General features: G+C 35.7%; 1 protein-coding gene across 1 annotated transcript; it reads right to left on the bottom strand.

Annotated features, from left to right (window-relative positions):
- Window positions 1-1,959: 1,959 nt before the first annotated feature.
- pcolcea (procollagen C-endopeptidase enhancer a) lies at window positions 1,960-9,785 on the bottom strand. The gene is made up of 9 exons (XM_081353849.1): window positions 9,645-9,785; window positions 6,770-6,878; window positions 6,415-6,673; window positions 5,794-5,918; window positions 5,474-5,610; window positions 5,065-5,390; window positions 4,899-4,979; window positions 4,023-4,193; window positions 1,960-3,889 (listed from the first exon to the last, which is right to left on the bottom strand). The coding sequence occupies exons 1-9, from the start codon at window positions 9,731-9,733 to the stop codon at window positions 3,759-3,761; spliced, it is 1,428 nt and encodes a 475-aa protein (XP_081209975.1). The 5' UTR covers window positions 9,734-9,785; the 3' UTR covers window positions 1,960-3,758.
- Between the last annotated feature and the right edge of the window lie 1,105 nt (window positions 9,786-10,890).

The following is a 10,890-nucleotide window of genomic DNA, read 5'->3' on the forward strand; positions in this document are numbered from 1 at the left end:
AACTTTTCTCTTTTTACATTTATGAGACACGTACGAACGAGTGAAATTTGTTGTACGTAATTTCCCGCCAAAACCATCCCGACAGAAAAATATAAACACTCATAATGGGAGTATAGCATAGTGAACCAAGATAAGACATAACACATTTTAGATGACTGATGATGTTTTGACTCATTATTTAAATTTAGTTAATTTTGAACCCAAATAGTTACATTGTGTAACTGTACAGTTTAGCATGACCAAACAAACTCAAACATTTAAAAAAAGAAAGATTGTGCAAACAAACATTTAAAATAACTGTTTACATTTTTTCGTTTAAAACATGACCTTGACATTCTCTTGACAGATTTTGTGAGATTTACCCATTTAATTTTCAAGTCTGAGGGTGTTTTGCTACATACATATTCAAAGGACTAAATCAGCCATAGTGACTGGTGTGTATTGACTTTTAACTTATAGTAAGACATTAATTTGTTTAACCTGTCAGGTCAATGCTTCAAAATAAAAGCCCTCAGACAACAACAACAGGCTACATATTATAGTCTGTGTATGTGTTTTTAAATTATAATAATTTGAACTTTACTCTTTAATTGTTTGTTTTGCATCCTATCATTTATGAAAACACAATATATGAACTTATATATTCTTTGCTGGTTTCATCCTCTCCTTTAATCTGCAATGTATTGACTCAAGACTAGAGATGCCTTGGATGTTTTGGCGCTTCTAAAATGTTCTCTTCATAATCCTAAATCCTGGGATAAACATTAAACTTATCTGGCTGGGTATTTACTGTCATGCAATATCCAATATTTAATTTCACAGTGTAAACACAAAACCATTACCCAGAGTTCTGATAAGAGAAGGCAGAGTGGTGCTTTGTCGCCAGGGAGGACGCAGAGAGGGCAGACAGGATATAAATTCCCTGGTTGCCAGACATAGGACGAGAATTAGCTTCATTGTGCCTTTGCAAGTCATTATCCGCTTTAAGTAGGTCTAAGTGACGTTGATGGATGTCTCTAAAGCGTCTGATGTCTGTGATGACAGGCCTATAATAGCCTATAACCTCTCTTAAGATTGTATGATGCATATATGAAGCTGACATGTTATTTTTATGCAGAGCTGCAGTTATAAATTGTTTTTGAGTCCAAATATCAGACACTAGATGACGCTACAAACCCATGATTTTAACTTGAGAGAGAGAAACAGAAAGACTATTTAATACTGGGGTACTGTTTTTTGCACAGTAGGCTACATTATGTAACCAGGTTTGGGTTTGTAGAATGATGAGAATCCTTCACTGCCCACAAAGCCTGCATGCATTTTGTTTTGGTTCTGCTTCGGCTCTGTGTAACTGAATGTGCGGATGAATATGGCCTTTAATGAACTCTGTTAAAGAGCTTCTGATGGCAATTAATCTGCTATAAAATAGCCTACTTTACTCTCCTGTTGAGTAATAAAAACGGTATCAAACGTCGCTTACAAATCCCTCAGTTCTCGCCATCTCCGAAAAAAGCCAAGCCAATGTTGATTCTCTTGTTATTACGAGCTCTGCCGCGTTCTCTTTTTTTTTTTTTTTGTCAGCAGACTCTCCTTTGTTCGACTATTTTCTAAAAACGGTCGTTCGAGATTTTGGGTACTCCACGTCAACCTTTCTCGCTAACAAACTAACACTCCCACACCATACACACGTCAAAGTACCCAGACCAACTTTTCTCTATTTGAGAAACTATTTGAGATTACATAATACGGAAACAGCACTATTAAAGGTAATAAATGATCTGATATTAAATAAAGTGCAGCATTCGACACGGTTGATCATTGTATTCTTTTAAACAGACTGGAAAAGCTCGTAGGTCTCTCTGGTAATGTTTTAAATTGGTTATATTACAGAAAGGAACTTTTTAGTTAATATAGGTGACTGTATCTCAAAGACATATATTACATGGTGTTCCACAAGGATCAATTCTTGGGCCAGTTTTATTTTCATTATACATGCTCCCTTTGGGCAGCATAATTCAGAAATATGACATGAATTATCATCTTTATACTGATGATATACAATTATGCATTTCAGTTGAGTTCAGAGACTGTTGTATTAGAGAAGTTGTCTGACTGTTTGTCCAGCATTGTGAAGTGGATGAACACAAATTTTTTGAAATTGAATGAAGAAAAAACTGAAATTCTTATTGTGGGCCCAAAACATGAGCGGGAGAGGATAATATAAGCTGGGTTGGGCTCCTTATCGCTACAATCTAAAAAAGAAGTTAAGAACCTGGGTGTCATTATGGACTGTGACCTTAGTTTTAAGTCTCATATTAATCTCATATTAATCATTTGAGAAATATTGCCAAGATATGTCCTTTTTTATCTTTGGATGATGCTAGGAAACTCATTCATGCTTCTATCTTCTCTCATCTTGATTACTGTAATGCTATATATAGCTTACCTAAGGGTTCTACAGCGAAGTTGCAATTGATACAAAATGCAGCAGCCAGAGTACTAATGAAATTAAAAAGGAGAGAGCATATTACACCGGTTTTAATGGAACTGCATTGGTTACCAGTTCATCAAAGAATGATTATAATAAGAATAATTATATTAAACTTTTATTAGTTTATGAAAACAATCTGGCACCTCTATACGTTTCAGGCTGTCTGTTGAGATATGTCCCGAATCGTAGTTTAAGATCCTTTAGTGCTAGCCTTCTTGCACATTATACAGTAAAGCATAAACGATCTGGTGGTACTTCTGGCTGGAAATTTGGAATTTTCTACCAGATGAAGTAAAAGAGGCTACTAGCATTCATATTCTTAAAAAGCGGGTTAAGACATTTAAAGTTGCTTATCAATATAACAATATGGTGTTGTAATATAACAAAGCTGTGTGTAAGTCAGTTTTATGTTCTATTTTACCTTCTATTTTTTATATACAAATAATTATTATCATTTACGGATATGTCGAGACACGCACTGTGACGTACACAATTTCCAGAGAAAACTATCCAGACCTTATCCCGACAGGCTAAAATACTTATAATAGGCTTACCATAACCAGGGTAAGACAAAAAAACGTTTTGGAAGTAGGATTGATGATGTATTGACTCTTTTAAATTTTGTTAATTTTACAGTACCTTAAAGTTACAGTACCTTGAACAGCACCAACACTGAAGCACATTTGGCTAATATAATAGGTAATTTGGGTGTTCTATGCATAAAATAAATTAGCAAAATGACCATGCTACAAAATGTATGGTAGTAAGCTATTCTGAACATAGAAGCAGAGAAGGGGGAGCAATAGAAAGAGATAAGTGTTATTTTTACCACATCATCAGATTAGTATGAGATCATAGTTTAAGTCAGTGTATTTTGGACCAAAAGCAGCTTTCAGTGAAAGGAAAAAGCCCATCCCAGTAAAACAACACAATGCGTCTTAATGCGTTAATGTGTTATATAAATCCTGTATAAGAAGACATCATAAATTAGAAATATAATTTGTGACATCTCTGTGTATATATTGAATTGTACGAAAAATATCATTGCTTTATGTAATTCAGTTCTGAGCTGAAGTTTGAATTGCGCCATAGTTTAATGAAAACAGTCCAGAAATTTTGTGTGTAACTTCCTGAGCATTATTTTACAATGACAAAAAAATACCTCTTAATATCCAAACTAGTTTTGGGCCGTTGTCTAATCACTGTCCTGCATTACATCGAGTGTCTTTGCTTCGAAGGCTGCTTGTGCAAACATGGGTCTGAGCGATCAGCATGGCTGGTTGTTGATGCTGGCCAACATCTTGTGGTGTTGAGTTTTGTACAGGGCAGTGAAACTACCAGGCTTGAGAACACCTCGGCCTTCCTCGTCCACCTGACCCATCAGGATGTAGTTTTGACCTAGTGAAGAGACAGTTATTGTCAATAAATAGATCATTTGCAGATTTGTAAGAAATTAATGACTAATGAGCAATAAAGACCAAAGAATGCATATTGGCGGTGTGTATTTATCTGTGCATATGTGGCCATATACCTCTGCGCAGCAAGGGACAATTCTTACAGGGCATCACAAGTTTGACAGACATAGTTTCTCCAGCTTGGGTGATTGTAAGACTACCAGTCTTATAGGCCTTAATTAAGGACACTGTGGCTTGCACACTTCCTCTAGGTCCAGAAGCCAATGCTGTCAGCGTACCGGTGATCACTGAGAAATAGAGAGAAATAAAAGGTTGCTCTTATAGAATGATAGATAGTTCATCCCTTTACAAACCCTACATATTATATTATATTATAGATCAAAATGAGGAATTAAAAAAGAGTGAGTAAATGATGGCAGAATTTTTTTTTTTTTGGTGAACTGTCCCTTTAAGACATATACAGTAGGCCTGTACCATTCAGAATCTTTCCTTTTTTTTTTAAGAAATTAATACTTTAATTGCATTAAATTGATCAAATGTGACCGTAATGACGTTTAAATTGTTGATCATTTCTGTTTTTCTGATGATAACAGTTTTAAAATGTTTTCAACACTTACCCTATGATAAAAAAATAAAAGTTTCTTAAGCAGCAAATCAGCATATTAGAAAGATTTCTGTAGGGTCATGTTACACCCGAATACTGGAGTAATGATGCTGAAAATTCAGCTTTGCCATCACAGGAATAACATGTCTATTTTAAAATATATTCAAATAGAAAACAGTTATTTTAATTTGCAATCATATTTCACAATATTACTATTTTTACTGTATTTGTAATCGAATAAATGCAGCCTTTGTGAGGATAAGAGACTTTTTTTTTTTTTTTTTTTTAAACATTAAACATTATCAACCCCAAACTTTTGAATGGTAGTGTAAAAGGTCCCTCTGTGTGCTTTATGTTTTTTTAATGGTTGTTGTATGAAATGACTTACCAAATTCACTAGCACAGAAACTGGTCTTGATGCTTCCATCTCTTTTACATGCCTTTGCGCACAGTGGGTTTGTGTTTGTGGCTGAAAAAAAAAAATCAACATTGTCTAACAAGTTATGATCAACTGTAACCATGATAATTTGTTACTGTTATCTTTTCCGGCTTACAGGGTCTGGATCTATCTGGCTCTGGTTTACGGACTGGAGGCCTCACAGGTTTGGGTCGAGGCTTTAGCTGTTCAGGAGCTTTTGTAGTAGTGGTTGTAGTTGTTGCTTCTGTTGTCAACAGAACAGGTTTCTCCTGTTTGACTGGAGTGAGACGGGGTTTTGTGGGTCTGGAAGACACTCTAGGTCCTGTCGCAACATCGCCACCTACAGTCGGAGTACGGAGGCCACGTGGGATGCTGTTGTACGACGCCATGAATCCGTCTGAAGTAACACTAAGGTCAGATACGAACTGCACCAATAACACATTGCTATTGGTAACAATGTTCCTGTAGGTGGGACACAAAAAACAGAGATAGTTTTTTTCATAGAAATGATATCAATAATACAATGAGAGAATGAGATAACTGACTGAGGCGAAGTGTCTCCGCAGAATTTTCCGATGCGCCTCGAATCGTCCTTCTCTCCTCCGTTAAAGAACGCCACATAGTCGAAGCGGCAGTACGTGTCAGACTCCAAATCAAACTTATCGAACTTCACCTCAATCACCTGAAACACGAAACCACAACACTTTACAATAGAGTCCCATTAGATAGCCTAAGTCAATATTTCCCAACAAACCTATTTCTTATCTTTTAACAGGATGCAAAAATGTCTGGCGTGCCGCCACCAATTCAACATTGAAATATTAACTGAAAACGATCACTACTGGTTGATGTTTTCTTTCCTGACCATTTCCGGCTCCACTGTTATAAGCCAGGAACAGCTGATGCCCGGTGGATAATTTTTCTCCGGCCAGTTGGGAGTTTTGATTGTGCCCTGGGACTTTGTGAGCTTCCCGCCACAAAACTGATGCTCTGACATAAAGGAAAAGAAAAGAAAGACCATTGAGGCTGCAAACATTCAACTTCTAATATGCAAAACCTCAAGTCAAAACAACACGTTTCCAGCATCAAGTTATTTGTCTGAAAATTACTATTGAGTATATCTCGATTTAAACAAAGTAATGCATTAACTAAGCCTATATTAATTTTTCATCTTCAAACACATTTAGAATATTATTATATTCTGACCACTTAGAATATTTTCTGACTGCTAGCTATGCCATTGCCATACAAAAGATCTCATAACATTACAACTTTTATTGAAAAGTAATGTGTTTTGTTACTTTTATACATTTTGTCAGTTCCAGCGCATGTATAAGTGTACATTTCTAATTGATTATATTATGGGGAATTTGAACTGAAATATGAATGTGTAAATAAAGTAATGCGTTACTTTTTAATGCGTTTACTTTTAATCTGACTACGTAATGCGCATTTAATTATAAATATTTAATATGTTTAATTTCACCATCCACATGTGGCTTTCCTCCATTGAAGTAACCCAGGAACCCTCTCCCTCCTGTTCCTGAATCTGATACCATCTCTACCATCATGGTGTTGGAAGTGGAGATGAGAGCCCCGGGCCGGAACGTTCCGCAGAAACGCCCGAGCTTCTGCACCATCTTAGAGTGTCCGTTGTACACATCCACATAGTCGTAGCGGCAGAGAGGGTCAGCCTCCAGGTCAAAAATCCTGAAGGAGAGCATGACCACATTGCCTTCTGGAACCTAGTACAAAGAGACAGAGATACTTAAAGGCTTTTACTCTGTGATACAGCCCCAGGATGACGAAGAATCTCGAGTGTGAACTCAAAGTGAACTCACTGTGATGTACCAGGTACATTTGCTGTTGGGTTTATAGAATGATGGAAATCCTTCACTGCCCACAAAGCCTGAGTCTCCAGCCAGATCACCGCCACAGTTAAACACAGGCCTGAGAGAGTGAGGAAGAGTGAAAAAGAGGGATTTGTGGTGACTATAATAAAATGCTGATGTGAATGTGTTTATATTGCACAATAAATTGCACATTGTTTATATCATGAAGGCGAGCCAAAAGCTTGACTAAGGCATAGATTGCAAAAGACATAGTTTAAAAAGTACAAACAGATGCACATAGATGAACCTACAACAACTCTAAAACTTGAGTTATGGCAAACATCCAGGATGAAAATATTATGCTAACCAAAAGCTATTAAGATACCAGTTTTACGATATTATTATTATTCACTACATAGGCTAAATAAAATGTCAATGTTCATAGCTTTCATTTTTATCATGAGAAGCATTAGTTAAACTAGATAAATGACAGAAACATTTACAAAATCAATTTAAAAAGTGCTTACAATTGTCGCATAACAAAAATAGTAAATCTGACTGGTTGATGCAATTAGCCATCAAACTAATGTAGAAAACTGGTTTTAAAAGGAGGCTTTTAATAATAATAATAATAATAATAATGAATTATGTACAGTATTTCTGCATTTTGAAGAGTGACATATTTACTTAGTGCATTTTCAACTCGGTTATTTAAATTAGAATTAGCATTTAGTGTAAATTGATCTGTTCAGGTTGTGGAAGAAATTTTATTTTGAAGATGTGTGTGACCATCATATGACAGTAAAAGAGCACACACAAACCTTATTCTAATATGGAATTGTATTGGAAGGGTAAAGCGTGTTGGTACGTGACGTGACAGGAGGGCCTCCACTCAAGGATAAAATATGATGAACAAGTCTAAGAATGTTCCACATATTGAAAATACCATCATTGGCCTAGAAAGATAACATTCTGCAGTCAAAACTATAAAGGAGAAAGGATGCCCTCCCTTCACTGTCACACTCTGCAGCCACTCTGTGTGACTGTATGAGTGCTGGCCTTTTCTTGCAAGAAAATAAACCTCATCAAAGACTATTGGAAATGTTTGTCTCGTATTCAGTGATATAATTTTGTTTGCCACCACAAAGTTTTAATAATCACCCTAATTATTCATTTAAAAAACTCAGAAAAATGCACAAGCGAAATAAATTACATCATGATAGTTGCATTAAATAGATATTGTCTCCAGTCTGTAGCTTCCAGTTAGTGTTGCTAACAACTTTTTTCAAAAGAACAGTTTGACTGTAGTTTAAATATTTAAAATTATGAGCTTTGCTGGCAGAGAGGCAGACATTTTTATTCAATGTTTACAACATCACATGCAGGCAGTATTTCTAAGCTCACTGACATCTTAAAATCCCTTTTGAATGTTGAGAAATGTTTGAGACGTCTGCAGCAGCATGTTTATAGACTTAAACTCTGTGACACTGCAAAATAAAACACAGCTCTTTTGTAATGTAATGATGCAGAGCCAGAACTAACAAGCAGACCAAAAAACTGTCATTATGCAGTTACTCCCACAGACCCGTCTGAGACAGATTCTCTTCACTCAGCAATGGGGATGTTTACAGCATCGTTTCAATGACCTTTTCAAATATTTACTGTTGATAAAAAATAGCAAGAAAATAAAAATAGGGCTAATATAAATGAGACAACCAATAAGATGGATTATTTTTCTTAAAAATAAATGCATTTGGTTAAAATCACACACATTTAATCCTGCCGCCTCATGATCGAGCACACAAACAATTTGTCATGATTGTGAAGCACCTTTGAAGTGTCTTTTACTTTTTGTCCTTTTTCATTAGAGCATTGTCAACTAGGATATATAAATTAAACATTTTTTTTGTTTAGCATTTAGTGCTGTTCGAGTTTAAAAAAAAAGGTTTCCATAAAGTAACATAAAACATAAATGTGTTCCATTTGATTAAAATTATTTAATCACACCCCTTACAAAAAAGAAGTATACCTAAATTTGAAGTATGTTTTTAAGTGTACTATTTCGATACTACTTGAGACTAAATTGGCCCACTTTTTAGTGTATAAAAGTATACTTTTAAGAACAGTGGTAAACTTTTAAAGTAGTTTTTAATTATAACTACATTTTTCATTTAAAATAGACTGAAAGAATACTTTCTTATTTTTTGTTTAAAAGAAGCACACTTAAAAAAAAAAACATTTTTAGCAAGGGATGTCATGATTGGACATAAAATTAGATGTTGTTTTACTGATTGTGAAGCACATGTTTGTTTTTTTGTACTTTTTTGACCTTTTTTTCTATTTAATTTCATTGTATGGAAAAGAGCAGCATGAACATTCTACTAAATTTCTCCAATGAAGACAGAAAGTCATATGGGTTGACTAGAAATTTCATTCTTGGCTGAACTATTTCTTTAACTCCAACAGCCTGCATAGCATTAAAAGTTTTCCAGAATTCCAGACCATATAAGGATGTCATAATACTCAGTCTAGTCATTATTTAGTAAATTATCCATCTGTTTTCTTCAGAAAAAGCAATTGCGCTCCCTGCAAAGGAAAGCTGGACCTGATGCAGGGTAAAGCGACCTGATTCACCTTAAAAAACACACTAACTCAAAGAACTTCCATCTGCAACCCTCATAACTCTTTAATCAATACATTCCATACAATTCATACACACACTCCATGCATTTAAATGACACTACCAGACATAAACACTTAAAAGCTAGAACGTTTAAACAGCTCCTGCAGTATAAGGTTTGTAAAAAGAGTTATTTATAGCAGCAAAGAGCTGTCTTGACATGCACACTTAGTTCGTTCTCAGCCAAAGCCCTATAGCGCTCACCTAGTATAGTTGGTGGTCTGACACAAGGCCCCTCCAAAACTCAAACATAGAAGAATCCCCAAATTCCACACAGCAGCCAAACGCTCCATATTCCTCAGCACTGAGATCCACACATGCAAACGCGGCCACAGGACACATGACACAGAGAGGAGGAGGTATGGAGGGAGGGATGCTGAGGAAAGAGTAGAGGGAGTGGGAAAGTGACGCTATATTAGGGGGGGAAGGTTTTAATTAGAGCCAGATGTTCAGAGCCAGAGTTAGAGTTAGAGCCAGTATCAGCCTCATTCACTTTGGCCAAAGGGAAGAATGCTGCATCAACAAAATCAGGATAGAAAAGAAATGCAATGCAAACTCTGTAAGGGAGCCATTGAAAATGAAAGCCGTTTAAAGTCGTTTTAATCTTTGGAGAGAAGCTATCCATGCTGCTCTGGTTGTCAGGTTTTAAGTGTGACCTTCAGGCTGCTCCATGTGCTATCATGAAGCGCCAGAGGCTCTTCTGTAGAGATCAAGAGGTTGTTTACAAACCTTAACAATTGCACTCTAATTACACCACCTTAGGATATTAGCATATTTGATTATCTTAACTACTAAAAAAGTTATACAAAAATCTGTATAAAATGGAAGTCTGTTTGTTCATCAGCCTTCCAGTTTTTAAGGAAAAAATAAAAGCAAGAAGGTAATTGTGACTTAAATGTAAAATGGCGTTAATGTCAATCTGGCATTGGATTCTGAAATCAACCTGATTTTCATTTTCAACATTGGGTTTTGGTCTTTATTCTAAATGCAAATTTTGTCATTGTTTTGGAGCACACTAGCTTATAGATAACAGTAAGGCTAACATATTCATACTAAAAGCCAAAAAACTTTAAATAGGGAACAGCCATTTGGGTGTCCGAAACCATTGTGGACGTTATTGAGTGCTCTTATTCAATCTCACATTCAATCCCACTGAAAATGTGTTCTATAAATAAATTTGGTATTGACATGAGGGTAGGCAGGCAGGCATAGATTCAGAGGCATAAGGTATTACATATAACAATGCAACAATAACAAAACAATGCATTGACATTTGCTTTTTACTTTTGATACTTCTACTTCACAACTTTTACTTACAGAGTAATATTTGACCAGTAATATTTGTACTTTCACTCAAGTAAGGAAGTTGTATACTTTGTCCTCTGAACAAAACACATATGGGCTATTCAAACGTTTCAGCAATCAGACCTCACCAGTGCATCATACAATG

This window comes from Scardinius erythrophthalmus, assembly GCF_964197995.2.
Source record: "Scardinius erythrophthalmus genome assembly, chromosome: 23".
Lineage (NCBI taxonomy): Eukaryota > Metazoa > Chordata > Actinopteri > Cypriniformes > Leuciscidae > Scardinius > Scardinius erythrophthalmus.

Coding starts and splice junctions, on each gene's coding strand:
- pcolcea (XM_081353849.1), bottom strand. CDS start 9,733: ATGGAGCGTTTGGCTGCTGTGTGGAATTTGGGGATTCTTCTATGTTTG. Junction 6,879..9,644: donor CAGACCACCAACTATACTAG/GTGAGCGCTATA, acceptor TCACTCTCTCAG/GCCTGTGTTTAACTGTGGCG. Junction 5,611..5,793: donor TAACAGTGGAGCCGGAAATG/GTCAGGAAAGAA, acceptor TTCGTGTTTCAG/GTGATTGAGGTGAAGTTCGA.